This window comes from Phyllostomus discolor, chromosome 3 (genome assembly GCF_004126475.2).
Source record: "Phyllostomus discolor isolate MPI-MPIP mPhyDis1 chromosome 3, mPhyDis1.pri.v3, whole genome shotgun sequence".
Taxonomy (NCBI): Eukaryota; Metazoa; Chordata; class Mammalia; order Chiroptera; family Phyllostomidae; genus Phyllostomus; species Phyllostomus discolor.
The window spans coordinates 206,272,546-206,287,053 of NC_040905.2; the positions used below are offsets into that span (position 1 = coordinate 206,272,546).

Below are 14,508 nucleotides of genomic sequence, written 5' to 3' on the forward strand. Positions count from 1 at the left end.
TGATCGGGGGGACTCTGCTTGATTACCCAGCCCTGGGGCATAGCTGTCCCAACCACCCACGGCCTCTCCACGCTTGTGGCCAAGAACACACGTGTGCCGTCCCCATGGAGTAAGGGACTGTACACACGTGTGGACTGAGCCAGTGTGTTGCGGGTCCCTGGGTGCAGAAACAAACATGTGAGCACAGCCCCTCCGGGGAAGCAGGCCCGGCGTGGTGCGCACCGGCCGGCCGGGGAGGAAGCTCCCTCTGTCCCTTCCCCAGGCGGGGCAGCTGAGAGCCAATCAGCACGGGCTTTGGAGGCGGGCACACCCCTTGCCCACCAGCTGTGTGGCCAAGGGCAAGCTGCTGAGCATCCAGGGCCTGTTTCCTCACCTGTGCAACGGGACGATGACGGCAGTGCCGTCTTCAGAGTGCGGGGAGTTGGTGAGACCATGCCCGGGGGAGCTCAGCGTGGCGCCCAGCACGTGCCAGGTGCTCGGCCAGGGGCAGCCCTTGCGGTCACGGCGGGGCAACGCCGGCACCTGTGAGAACGCTGCCCCAGCTCCCAGCCTGTGCGTGGACGCCAACAGGATGTGCCGGGGCAGGAGGCGTTTCCTTCAAAGGGAAACTCGGTTCTCAGACGGGCCACCGGGCGACATGGTTCATATTGTTCATGCCAGGACCCGAAAGCCAGGCCTCCCCGTGCAGCAGCTGCCAGGCACGGGGCAGGAAGGCAGGCAGCGTGGGGATGCAGGCATGGGTCCGTGTATTCACGCGTTTGGCACGGTTTCTGAGCATCACTGAGTGCTGGACACGGGGCACAACCCCACAGGGTGGGCAGATCCGAAAGGCCACAAGTGCAGAGATTCGAAGAAGAGGGGACCTTACATTGACGGGCCCTGTACTCTCAGCCCTGCCCTCTGTCCTTCCCTGGGGCCATCCTCCGTCCCTCAGCAGCCACCACCGCAGCCAGGCCTGGCCTGGGGCCTCAGGGACAACCCCACCCCAAGGAAGGGCCCTGGGTGGAAGAGAAGGATCATTTCCATAAGCACCTGTTGAGTCTTAGCCCCGTGCAGCCACTCTGTTGGACATCCCAAGGGTACTATTCCATCTACTCTTCTCAGCATTGCGCCCATTGTTCAGATGAGGAAACTGAGATTCGGAGATGCAAAATGGCTTTCCTAGTGTCACCCAGCTCTGCCTGACTCCCGAGCACAGGCCTTTTCTGTAAGACACTGGCCTCCAGCAAAGGCCAAGGCCCCAATAGCAGGTGCCAGCTGGATGCCGGCTCGGGGCAGGTGCTGGGGCTGTACCAACTCTCATGGACTCCGCCTTCCACCCTCTCTCCTTGGGCAGCAACTGAACCATCCGAACATCATCAAGTATTTGGACTCGTTTATTGAGGACAACGAGCTGAACATCGTGCTGGAGCTGGCTGACGCGGGCGACCTCTCACAGATGATTAAGGTGGGGGCGCCTGGGGGGCAGGCAGGGTCTGGGAGCGACCCGGGGTCAGGCGGCCCAGAGAGTGCCCTATGAAGCCCTGACCCCATCTGCTGTGAGAAGACCAGCCATAGACAGAGAGGACCCGTCCAGGCCACCCCGCTGTCCCCACCTGCCAGGGCCTCACGGCCACTTCCCCTGCCTCACAGAAGGCGCAGCACAGAACCCCGAGTTAGGTCAGGCCCACCAACTCACGGGATCTGGGAAACTGTCGTGTGGGTCCAGTGGCTTCATTTTACAGAAGAAAACACGGAGCCCAGAGGGGTTAAGAGACTTTCCGGAGGATACCCAGCAATGTGGGGACAGAGCCCGGGCTGTGGCCCAGGTCTCTGTTTCCAGACCCGGGGCCTGGACATGGTCCGAAAGTTGGTTTCCCTGAGGCCCCTCCAGCCCCTGAGGGGCATGGTCATTCCCACGTAGCGTCCAAGGCCCGGAGTGTCTGAGCGGTTGACTGACTTGCCAAGTTCTCACGAGCAGGCTTGGTGCCGGGCCTGGCTCTTAGTGTGCGTTCCACAGCAGCCCCTGCCCCGCCCCACCCCCTCCCCTCACCCGGCCCCCTCACCCCGCCTTCTGGGGCCCAGGACCAGGCCCACCATGAGTCTAGAATTGGGGACCGTTGCAGCCCCACTGATGGAGCACCTGCTGTGGGCCGCAACCGTGCTGACCACCAGCATCACTCACTGAGTCCACACTGTCCTCAGACAGCAAAGTTCAGAGAGGTTTAGCCACCTGCCTAAGGCAGCACAGCCTCTCAGAGGGACCCTCTGGCCTGCTCCCTGCTTCTCCCTCAGGGCCTGTGCTGTCCTACTGGTTTGACCGGGGTCTGCAGGCTGTCGCTGTGGGTCTCCATCGCCTCCCTCCCCCAGGCCCAGTCTGACTGCCCCTGACCGGGGCCGGGCCAGCCCGCACCCCCGCCCAGCTCCCAGCCACACTGGTACATGGAGCCAGACATGGATCCTCTGTCTTTCCCACCAGGCACGGGGGATCGAGCAATTGCTCGGCACTTGCTCTTCTGAAATTCGGCTCCTAGGAATACGGGCGTCGCTGCGAAGCGGCATTACTTGAGCTGTTATCACCTGCTTTTATATTCCCGTTGACATATTAATGTGTGCTGCAGGGATGTTAATCTCCGCACAGGTCCCTGGTGGGAACAGATGTGCTATATCACGTCTTAGTTCTTCCTTCTCCCCCGCCCCCCCCACACTTTGTTTCTCCTTGAACACGCAGGCACCCGGCACCCACTGTGTGCCGGGCCATCCTGAGACCGAGGGGTGCTGCCAGCCTGGGCGCTGCCCTCGGGGAGCTCGTCTTCTAACTGTGGGGTCGGGGGGTTCAGAGCTGTGCACAGTCAGTCACGAGCCAGTGAGAACAAGCCAAGTACAGGGCTTGTGAACCAGGTAAGGCTTCCTGGAGGAGGCAGCACCTGAGCCCACCTGAGGGGAGGCCTGAAGTCTAGTGCCAGAGCCCGGAGGGATGACACACTGAGGGGCCCTTTGGCCCAGGGGAACCATGTGTGATGGGGGGAGGCAAGAGAGAGGCATTGGCCTGCTCAGGGCCTCGTGGTCCGGGCTCAGGATTTGGGACCCCACCCCGAGGTCACTGAGAAGCTCCCTGAGACTCCTGGTGGCAGTAAACATGGTCAGCTTCGTGTCCCAGAAGAAAGACTGGGTGGGGGGCAGGAGTGGGAGCGGAGGTGACAGAGAAGACGCCCTGGACTGTGCACCGTACGTGCCGCCAGCCCCAGGGGACCCCAGGCCCCTGGGGACCCCTCAGTCCCTGCAGTGGGGCTGCAGCCCGACAGTCGGGGGCAGGGGTGATGGGCAAAGCAGATCTCTGTGTTCCCCGAACCTCAGCTTCCACCCCTGTCCCGAGGGGTGTGTGGGAGGGCACTGCGGGAGCCAGAGGCTGCGGACCCACGCTGCGTCCCCAGGCCCCCACACTCGGGGGCCAAGCAGCGCGGCCACGGCCGAGGTGCAGGCAGGATCTGCAGCGGATGCTGCAGCCGGGAACGGCCGCCACCCCGAAACCCACCGGAGACGCGGTGCCTTCCCGCTAAATGTCACACGGCGCTCCTAGGACGTGACATTTAGAAAATCACCACTCGCAGGCTGGCGTGTCCCGCGTAAATGCTGTAACGAGGATTCACTAACACTGGCACGTACACAACACTCCAGCCCAGCCCAACTCGAGATCCTGAGGTGGCCCCGGTGGGAGCAGGGGGGTCCTGTGCTGGGAGCCGGGGGCAGCTCCCCCGTGAGGGCCCCACCCCAAGACAGGAGCCTCGGGGGAGCCTCACTGGGCTTTAGGGCCAGGCCAGGGCCCCCCTGGCTGTGACTGCCCCAGCTCTGCTGGGCGATTTCGGGCAGGTTCTGAACATCTCTCAGTGCAGCCCCTCATTGGGCGACGTCATCAGAAGTGGGTTAAGAGCTGGGGCGTCCTGGGCAGAAGGCCCTGGCTTGCGCTGTGACTCCACCCCATACCAGTTACAATGTTGGCTGGTCGGCGAGATGGGCTCGGCCATCCCCGCCTCGCGCCCGCACAGAGGCTGCTCACAGCGGGTGCTTGGCGAGGGCCGGCTCATCGGGTCCTGTCCTCCACCCCACGTCCCCTTTCCCAGGCCTGAGCATGACCAGAGTCAGTCCCCACCTTCTCTGTGCCACTGTGGCTGCCCTGAGGGAGGGGCCCAGGGCGTCGCCTCTGGCTGCTTTGGGAAAAGATGGGTGCTCTCCAGCAAAAAGCCCCTGAACAAAAACCTCGGACTCAGGGTATTGGTGTGTGCACCATTGCTGCCACCCCTTCCCCATTCCAGCCTGGTTCACGGGATATGGGAGACCCCCCAGGGTGGGAAGGGGCTGTGGATCTGAACTGGAGACAGGACATGCTCCTTGCTTGCTCCTTCCAGGACCGTCTGGTTCCTTACAGCCCAGTCTGTGCACCCTGGGTGGTTTTGTTTTTGTTTTTGTTTATTTTGTTTTCTGGAGCACTACATGTATTTTTTCACGCAGTGAAGTGGGTGAATCCCTGTTGAAACCAGGGGTCCATCTGAGAATGTCAGGCCCCTTTCCTTGAAGTTCTTGCTGTGTCTGTGACCGAGCACGTGGGCTGGGATTTGCAGCTCTGGGGAGGGGGACAGCTGTGATTTAACCACCAAGCGAGTCTCAGATGTCCCCATGCTGGGCCAGGCCGTGCCGTGGGGCAGAGAGAGGCCAGGCCAGTCCACCCCTGTGGGGCAGTGGGAGGAGACAGATGAGTGTCCAGGAGGTTCCAGAAAGAGTGTGACTGAGAACAGACCTCAAGCTGCAGTCTAGGCCTCTATTCAGCAAAGCTATGGGCACATGTCCTCTGGGCCAGGCCTGCCCTGCCCTCAGGGAGCTCACCCTGAACAGAGGGTGGACAGAGGGTGGACAGAGGACCTCGGAGGGCGATCGGGGCTGCAGTAGAGATGCAAACACAGCCACCGTGCCCCCCGGGCCAGATGCCACCCGCCCCGCCTCTCAGCCCCTCACCCAAGCCTGTCCATCTGTCTGTCTCCCCACGGCAGTACTTCAAGAAGCAGCAGCGGCTGATCCCCGAGAGGACGGTGTGGAAGTACTTCGTGCAGCTGTGCAGCGCCGTGGAGCACATGCACTCCCGCCGGGTGATGCACCGAGGTGCGTGCGCGCCGCCCTCCTGGCCCCTCAGGGCGTCCCCGGGGAAGTTTCACCCCTTTGTGTCGCTCAGACGAGTGGGTGTCGTGGTCTGGTCTGCCCTCAGCAGGGTCAGCAAGTGGGCACAGCCCTGGGCAACATTGCACCCACACACTTCCTGCCCTGTGTCCAGGGCCTCCCACCAGAGGGTTGTCCCGAAAGCCAGATAGTCACGTGGGCCCCAGGGAACAGGGGCCACGCTCGGCGCACCGTCGCCAGCCCCCAGGACCAGCCCGGGGCCGGCACGGAGCGATGAGGCGGGTCGCAGCAAGGAGGGGTGGAGGGGCCGGCCGGCCAGGGGCAGAGGAAATGAGATGCCGACAGAGGAATGTTTCCAGAGGTTGACATCATCCCGAGTTGTGAGGAAGACGCCTTCTGGGTGCCAGGAAGGGTGCTGGGTGCCTTACACGGGCCACTTCACCGATTCCTCCACTCAGTGGTTCCAGCCACGTCCTCCCGCCTGCTGCGTGCGAGCCACGGCCCGAGTCGCTTGTCAGTGCATCCTCAGACGGCCTGCCCTGTGCCAGACGCTGCCGCAGGCACGGGGACGCGGCTGTTAAAGAGGAGCAACAGCACAAAGCCCCCGGCCCTGCCAGGCCCCGCGGCAGCCCTGAGAGGCAGGGGGAGCGAGACCCATCTGTGGGTGGGGAAAGGGCTCGGGTGGGGGGGGCAGGACTGGAGGCTGGGCCCCCCATCCCGTCCCCCGAGGGACTCTGCCTCCCTCTGCCCCTCCAATGCCCCAGCAACCCCCTTTCCTTCCCTGCAGACATCAAGCCTGCCAACGTGTTCATCACGGCCACGGGCATCGTGAAGCTCGGGGACCTAGGCCTGGGCCGCTTCTTCAGCTCCGAGACCACCGCGGCCCACTCCCTGGGTAAGGGGGCCTGTCTGCGCCCCAACAGTCCTGGTCCAGGGGAGGGGGCCACGGGGGAGACATGAACAACCTCCCCACTAGCCTTTGGTTAGTGAGCATGGGAAATGGCTTTAGAACTGCAACTCGGCTCGCCTCTTCAGAACGGTGGCTCGGAGGGAGTAAACCGAGCCTCAAGGGGCCCTGGCTGGGGCTTCCCTGTGACCTCGAGCCCTCTGGCCCCTCCCGTGTGTGGAGCAGAACGATGTGGCCCTGTCACGGCACGAGGTGGTCGCTCCGTCTCTCTCTCACGGCTGCGTGGTGCTCCACCCGTGGCTGCGCTGCACTCAGGCCGGTCCTCCTGCTGGGGAACGTTTGAGCCCTGTCCAGTGTCTGTCTTTTAAACAGGCCATTCTGACGCTGTGGGGGCTGAGTGCTCCCCAGAGGAGGCGGCAGTGTGGCTGGACTGTGACTAGGAGCTGGTGGGGCAGCAAGCGGGGAACTGGGCGAGCTGGAGAGCGAGGTCCCCAGGACCTCGGGGGCCAAGGAAGGCTGCGGGGCCTTGAATGCCGAGCTCGGTGGGTAGGCATCATCCCAGGAGTGCGGGAGCGCCGAGGGCTTATGTGGGCAGAGACTGCATCGGGGGTGTGGTTCGGGTCACGTGAAGCAGTGTCCAGCTTCAGAACCCACATGCCAACTGCATGACTGATGGGAGACTTGGAACGGTGGACAATGGAGACTTTTGCATCTGACTAGAATAGAGTAGCCAGCAAAGCCGCCTGGGGGGACACAGACATAGAACTCCCCGTGTATTGCAGCAAGAGAATCTGAGGTTCACCAGGGCACGTGGGACATTTCGGAGGCGGGCAGGGCGTCCCCCTTTCCCCCAGCCATCCCGGCTCTTTGGGGCGGCGTTTGTGGGGCAGGGGAAGGTGCTCGCAGGGCCCCCTCCCCGTGCACCCACGAACACCTCTGGGTGTTTGAAAACCGCTGGGTTCTCCGCCCCACTCCACGGCCCCAGCCAGCGGGGGCACTTGCTGGAAGACACTCCGTCCCGGTGGAAACTGCCGCTGTGCACCCAGGCCCTGCTGGCTCAGAGGCACTCAGGGCACCGCACACCGTCAGGAGGAAGTGCTGGCCCTCGGGACCAACAGTTCCGAGCTGTTTGTAACGACACATGAACATGAGTGTGTGCACTCATGTGCTCGTGAGTGCCTGTGAGTGTATGTGTGAGCGCACACACACGTGAGTGTGTGTGTGGGGGGGGAGGGGTTGTGAAACTCTCCTCTGCATCCGACGCTGGAGGACACCCGGCACGTTGCTGGTCTTCTGTTGGCTCCAGAGGACAGCACCGCCATCCCACGGGTTCGTGCCCCTGGGTTCTCGCCCCTGGGTTCTCGCCTCCAGTAGCCCGCGAGGAGCCTGAGCTCCCGGGAGCTCCAGCAGCTCCTCCGAGTCCCCAGCAGCAGAGACCAGCCTCCAGTGCAGGCCTCACCGAGCTCAGCCCCTCCCCTTGCTGCGCTGGGCTCAGGAGCCCTGGGAGGTGCTGCTGGGTTCCCCACCTGAGCTCAGCCACCGACTTGCTCCTGGGGGACTCCTTGTCTCTCCCGGTCCCTTCAGACCCTTCTCTCCCTGCAGATCAGGGTGTCTGTCAATGCGGGACTGTTCACCTCTCTGGTTAAAGAGCTTCAGAAAGGCCAGAAACTCGAGGCAAGCCGTCCAAGGGAAGAGTTAAAGCCACTGCCCCCTGTCCCCCGTCAGCCAGGTCCCGGCCCGCCTCCGTCCCACTGGGGTGGTTGTGGGTGTGGGGTGGGGGGACTGCGGCGCTCGTCAGAGCTGGTTAGGATCACTTCGTTAGGAACGGGCAGATACAGGCTCAGCCGACAGCGCGAGTCTGTGACGTGACTGCTGCACTTATCGTGCTAATGAGGGGGGACTGGAACTCGGGGACGTGCCGCGCCTGTGCGCTGGGCTCTTCCCGAGGCCTCCGAGGAAGAGGGAGCGGCTGACGGGGCGTGGTGGGTGGGCAGAGCTCCCCTGGGGTCTCGGTCCCAGAAGAGAGGGTGACATCACAGAGCCAAAGTCTCCAGGGCACAGGAGAAAGACCCCCTTTCCACAGCGAGATTCTGCAAGCAGCTGACGGAGCCTTGCACACGCAGCTGGGGAGGGACTGAAGTTACTGCCGTTGGTCGTGACTCCGGAAGAAGGCCAGGGGCACGTGGCTCCTCCTCACCCGTGCATGGGTGTGAATTACACATCTGTGCACACCTACTATGTGGGGCCGCTGTGGTGGCAGCCACGTTGCCCCGGCAACCGCCTCCTCTCCAGGGCCGCTGCCCCGCTGGCAGTGCCACGCAGACCCCATCTCCCCCTGCCGCCCCCCCCCCAGTCCCTCCCTGCCTCTGTGTTTGCTAACACGGGGCTGGCATGAAAGGGCATTAGTCATGCCACGGCCGGGCTGACAGGTGCGGTACCCAGCGGTGGCAGAGCGGCTGCCTTGGTGTCAGGCGCAGGAGCCGTAATTAGAGCGAGGAGCGGAATGAGCGTCAGACGGATTACCAGGCAGCAGATCATATTTGTCAGGAAGGATGGCATACATAAAAATTAAGTGACAGTACACGCCGGCGTAATGAAAGAAAAATGAAAGATTTGCCTATACACAGCGCGCGAGCTACAAGCACGCGTCTCGCTCCGAGCAGCGGCAGCCGCTGCAAGACAAATTGTGGGGCTGGGAGAGCGGGCCCCTGGTCTCTGCGTCTCTGCAGCCGTGGCAGGCGGGGCGGCCTCCAGCGGGGGCGGGGCCAGCTCACACTCGTTAGCTTCTCTGTCCCTCCCTCAGGTACAGGGGTTGGGGTGCGCTGGCTTTCCCGGGCCCCAGCCCCCAGCCTGGCTGCAGGGCATCTGTTCCTTCCTTCTCCCTTCCCTGGCCTGGATGCAGAGGACGTGAGATTAGGCAGCTTTCCCCACTTTCAGGGCCGCCCCCCACACTGGTAGGGGACAGACAGCCAGTCTCAGGGTGGCACGGTATGGAGACAGTGGAGCCGCCTCCTGAGGGCCCACTGTGTGCAGGCACAGCGCTGAGCTCCTCGGAGGAGGAACCAGGGCCGTGGGGCTGCCCCAGTCCCTCCCAGGGCTGCGCTGTTTCAGCTTCTGCAGTCCCTGACCTCACCGAAGAGGTGGATTAACAAAGAAGGCAAAGCTGAAAGCAAAGCTGAAAAGCATTTTGCTTTTGAGAAATCATCCCACCAAGGCTTATTGTCTCCACTGGGCAGATGAGGAAACCGAGGCTGAGAAGGGAGTGGGCACTGCGGCCCTTGGGGCGTGCTGGCTCCTCTCCAGACACAGGCCTGTGTGCTGGGACGTGCGCTTGCGTCCCGGTGAGCTCTCTGGGTGCAGGAACGCCCGGGGAACCTAGTGCCCGGCCACTGGCAGGGAAGCCCATCCAACCTCACAGCTGTGGGCTGTGTGGGACCTGGAGCTTGTCCTGGGCCGGGGCTGCAGGGCGGGGCCTCCTGTCCTTGTGAGTGCCAGCACCCCTGCCTGCCATCGGGGGGACCCTGTGAAACATTTGCCCAGTGGGCCCATGGTCCCCACAGCCAGGCATCTGCCAGGGCTTCCTCCCGCCCACCCCAGCAACCCAGGACACCTGGGCACAATTGGTCTGGGAAACTGGTTTCAGCGAGTGGATCCCAGGTTCTAAATGCTGACACCTGGGTAGGAGGTCAGGGCGGTCACCCCTATCCAGCCAATGGTGGCTGCCTCTTCTGCCTCATCCCTGGCGTTTTGGGGGACAAACTGGTAGAACGAGACCGGCAGATTCCAGAGAGGGAAGGGGAGGGTCTCAAGGGGACAGCAGGTGAAGGATCGGCCGGGCCTAGGACGCCAACTGCAGCTCGTCTGTTTGCCCATTCATTCGCTCAGGGAGGATTGGTGCCAGGTCCCGACCGAGGCCCCGTCCTCTGGGGCCTGCAGCCTGGGGGTGGGGATTCGTTAGAGTCTCCCCCAGAGCCGAGCACTGTTCCAACAGTTACACCCGGGTGTTGCCTCGAAGAGCACTCCAGGCCCCTGGGGTGCGGGTCGCCACAGAGCCGGGGAGCAGGTGAGGAAGCCCGGGCGCAGTGAGGTGAGCACCTGTGCGATGCAGGTGTGGGGGACGAGGTGCGGGCGAGGCTGGGCCGAGCCTCAGCTCTGCCTCCGAGGGGCCCTGCGTGAGCCCCGGAGACCGGGAACACGGAGGGCCGTGTGGAGTCGGAGACTCGAGCCCCGAGCTTCGCGTCTGTTCGGGAACCCCGTGTGGGAACGAGAAGGAGGCAGATGTTTGTACAGTGGAGTCAGTGCCGATACAAGTACGATGTTTTTCCAAGGTCGCCGCTTCTTCTGAGGGCTGTGTGTCGGTCGGCATGGGGTCGGCTGGTGATTAACTTAAGGACTTGCTAGTAAGCGGCAACACCGTTGAGCCTGGCAGGGCTGTGTGTGTGTGTGTGTGTGTGTGTGTTGCTAACCAAGGATCCAGCGTTGCCGGGAGCAGGGACAGTCTGGGACAGCCTTGGAGGCCAGGCTGAGGACCTGGCCTTCCTCCTCTGGGCGGTGTGGAGCCAGCCAGGCGTGGGGGCACGGTCCCTGCTTGGGCGGGTAGGATGGGTGGGAATGGCGGGAGAGGGGAGGCCACGCCAGTCAGTTGTCCAGGCGAATGAGGGCAGCAGGCAGCGGGACGGAGGAGAGGGGACGCCTCAGGGTGGGGGGCCTGGTTGGTTTGTTGGGGGTGGGGCACAGAGCGACCACAGCCCAGCTCACACTGCCCAACACCGAGGAAGCTGCCGTCGGGGTTCCAGAGCCTCCCCGGCTCTTGCCCCGCCCTCCCCCATCCTGGCCCTTGGGGTCTGTGGGCCGCCAGGCCTTCCCGGAGCCTTTCAACCTGCAGAAGAAGGTGGTTCTGTCCCCATTTCACCGATGGGGAACCAAGGCCAAGGGGGCATTCAGTCCCCCCTGGCTGGTGGGTGCTGGCGACACCACGTCTCTCCAGCCGTTTGTTTTCACCACCACCGTGTGGGAAGGAGTGCAGGCCGCAGGCGCCAGCCTCTCCCTCACGTGAAATCTTCACCCTCTTCGTAGCTGATGAACATGTTTCAGACACCGCGAGCGTTTCAAACCACGGCCAGGTGTGTTTGGACGGGAATGGTGCATCTCGGGGATGCGGGGTCTTTTTTTAATCAGCCTCCGCTTTGAGGCCCGAGGTTCCCCTCCGATATCCGGGGGGTCTGAAATCTGGGCGTTCCAGGTGAAGACGCAGGGTGGTGGGGGTGCCTTAGGCCCCTCTCTTGTACGCAGAGCTCGGGCCCCCGCTGTGAGGAGGGAGGATGCGGCCGCCGAGCTGGCTGGTCCGATGGGAGGGGATTTGAGACCCCGACGGCAGGCCCAAGCGCCCACCGAGGACCCCCTGGGGCCAGACGAGGCCTTCGGGGCACCGCCCCTGGCCAGCGTCTCCCACTCTTTCCCAGAATCCCGTCCTCCAGGGCCGGCCCCAAGCTTGGAACCTCTTTGAAGTCTCTTGTCTTATTTTTGAAAGCTCACGTGAGTTGTGCATTATGCGTCAGAATGTCGGAGGACTTGTCAGTATAAAAGTCAGGTTTTACAGACTTCATTCATCCCAGGGGACGCTGGCAAAACAGGAGGCGGTGCTGTGTTCACCGCCTGCAGCTTTAAGACTCACAGGCCAAGGGGGAGCAGGCCCTCCCCCGGGCCGGGGGCCTGCAGGATCTGCCCCGGTGCCCCGCAGGCCCAGCCCAAACTGCCCTCAGCTAACACGTCGTAAGTCCATTTGTTCCACAGATGTTTCCGAGCACCTGAAGGGCTGGCGGGTGGCGGGTGGCGGGGCTCTGCACAGCCCCGCTCAGACTGTGGCGAGCACCAGACCTCCCTGGAGCCTGTGAGAGAGATGCAGGTGTTCCAGGCCGGCCCTGGTGATTCCGATCCCACGGGTCTGGGGTGCGGCAGGGAGCCAGAGTTTCAGTGAGCTCCTTCAGGGGGTTCGGCTGCAGCCGCTGATCAACCCAGCCTTTCCTCGATCCGCCGGCTCCTTCTGGACAGTTCCTGGGGCGGGCAGCTCACTACCTGCCGAGGGGCTCACTCCTGGGAAGGCCCGGCACCACGTTGAGCTCAGTTACCATTGGGTACAGAAGGGTCAGCGGGCCGAGGATGGGTGGGTAGATGAGCAACGCTGGATGGACAGTCACGGGTGGGGGTGGGGGTGGGGGCACGGACAGACGGACTTTTGAATGGGTGGACAGACGAGCAGATGGCGGGCGGGTGGATGACGGATGGACAGACTGATGGGTGTCTGGCGCCTGCAGCACTGGCATCCAGAAGGAGGTCCAGACGACATTCGGGCGTTTGCCTTTTGTCCGCCACACCAGTGGGGCGTGGGGCAAGAGCAGAAAAAGCAGCGAAGGGGCAGATGGGGTGGAGATTCAGAGGGAGGGGTGGTGAGCTCCCCAACGTTTCTGTCCTGTGGGCCCACGGCGTTCACCACGAGCAGTGCTGAGGCAGGGACCAGGGCCCCGGCAGGGGGAGAGAGGGGTGACAGAACAGAGGGGCAGACCCGACGTCCTTCCTGAGTGGCCAGCGCTCCCCGGCCGGGGGGAGGGGCGGTGTGGCTGGACCGTAGAGGAGCTCTCCAGGAGGCACAGGGAGCTGCATGTGCAAAGGCGCGGAGGCACAGAGGTGGAGCGGGCTGGGGCTGGGGCTGGGGCTGGGGGGAGGGCCGGTGCAGGGGACTCGAACAGGGGCCGGGCACTCAGAGCTTCGCTTTCAGGACCCGGCCACCGCCACCGCGCAGGCCCTCTCTCCCAAAGCCCCCCCCCAGACGCCCAGGCAGATCTCAGGTGAGCAGAGGACGAGACTGTGGGGTGGCAAGAGGTGTTAGGGCTGGCCCGCATGTGTGGCCAGGAAGGGGCTTGACCACGGGTCCCAGGGTGCACTGCACCCTGGGACTAGAATCAGAATCTCAATTACAAATCCAGATTCCTGGGCCCCTGCTCAGCCCTGCCAAATCAGCCCCTTGCTGCAGCTTGCATGTCTCTGGTGATGGGGAGCTCACCACCTCTCAGGAAATCCTTCCATCTTTGCACAGTGCCAGATCTTCAAAAGTGTGCCCCCTCTGCTTTTTTAACTGAGACATGACGTGTATACAGCAAAGCTCCCTCGAGCCCATCCCTGATGACTGCCCCTGTGGAGCAGTTTTTCCTGTTCTTGATAAAAACGGGATCCTGGTGTGTGCTCATTTGCGCCTGGCTGCTTTCGCTCCCCACAACGGCTGTGAGATGGACCTGCACTGTGGCATGTGCCTGAGGTGTGTTCTTGTTCGTGGCTGTGTAGTATTCTGCCGTGTGCATGAACCGCATTATGGAACCCTATCCATTCTGCTGGCAGCTGACACCGGTTTCTAGTTTCTGGCTGTGGCAGATAAAGCCACTCCGCACATTGCTGATCCTGTCTCAATGGACAGAAGCACTCCCTTCTCTGGGGGATACACACACACACACCTGGGAAGGGACTTGCAGGGTCCTGGTGCTGGCCGTGCTTGGCCACACTGTTTGCCCCATGGCTGGGCCACTCTAGAGCCCCCCCATCATCAGCCACATGTGAGGGTTCCAGCCTCGGTTCCTCCCAATCCTTTGAACTTGAACCGTTCAGGTAGCAGGGGGCCGTACTTCAGGGTGCTTTCGATGAGGAATGAGAAAAACAGCATCGTTCCCTGTGCTTCTTGTCCATTGGATGTTCCCTTCGTGACGTGCCTCTTCGGGTTGTTAATTTGAGGTCGGGGGTTGTCTGTCTTCTCCTTACTGATTTATAGGAATGTTCAAATGTCTTCTGCACACGAGGCCGCTGTTGGTCTGTATACGGAGAGTTTCCTCTCCCGCTGCGCCTTTTAACTGTGTGAGTGGCCTTTTGGTGAACTGAGGTTCCTAGTTTTGATGGAGTCGAGTTTACCAATCTTTTCTTTGAGTGTGAGTGTCTTTTCTGCCCGGTGTAAGAAGTCTCGGCCACCCCCCAATCTGGATGTGCCAGTCCGTGCCAGCTGAGGGTGGCGGCTGAGGGCTCCATTTCTGGAGCCTGAAGATCTGGGTTTGAACCCAGTCTGGCTGCTTTTCTGAGTCTCCGTTTCCCCATCTGTAAAGTGGGACGCCTGCTCATGGGGCTGTTAGGGACACAAAGGAGCTAACACATGTGACATGCTCGGTCCCCGTGGACAGTGGCAGTTGGTCAGTTGCTACCCGGAGCTCGGCTGCTGTGTCCCATTCCCTGGGTGTTGACAGAAACCCACTTCCCGGATGCCCAGCCCCCAGAATGATTCTCAGGCCTGGGTGGGTCCCTGTGCCTGGGGGCTTCTCGTGCCCTCCCAGCATGGGCGCCTCCAACCCAGCCCGGCCCTCTCCTGTGGAAGAGGAGGGCCCGGGAGGAGGGGGAACGGGCTGCCCGGGTCCCTGTGA

General features: G+C 62.7%; 1 protein-coding gene across 3 annotated transcripts in view; it reads left to right on the forward strand.

Moving 5' to 3' along the window:
- NEK6 (NIMA related kinase 6) overlaps positions 1-14,508 on the forward strand; it is a 72,233-nt gene that overhangs the window by 47,255 nt on the left and 10,470 nt on the right. For all 3 annotated transcript variants that reach the window (XM_036022203.1, XM_028517304.2, XM_036022202.1), the window contains exons 5-7: positions 1,337-1,447; positions 5,025-5,133; positions 5,936-6,043. In XM_036022203.1, coding sequence (XP_035878096.1) covers positions 1,337-1,447; positions 5,025-5,133; positions 5,936-6,043 — 328 coding nt within the window. The remainder of the gene's footprint in view (positions 1-1,336; positions 1,448-5,024; positions 5,134-5,935; positions 6,044-14,508) is intronic.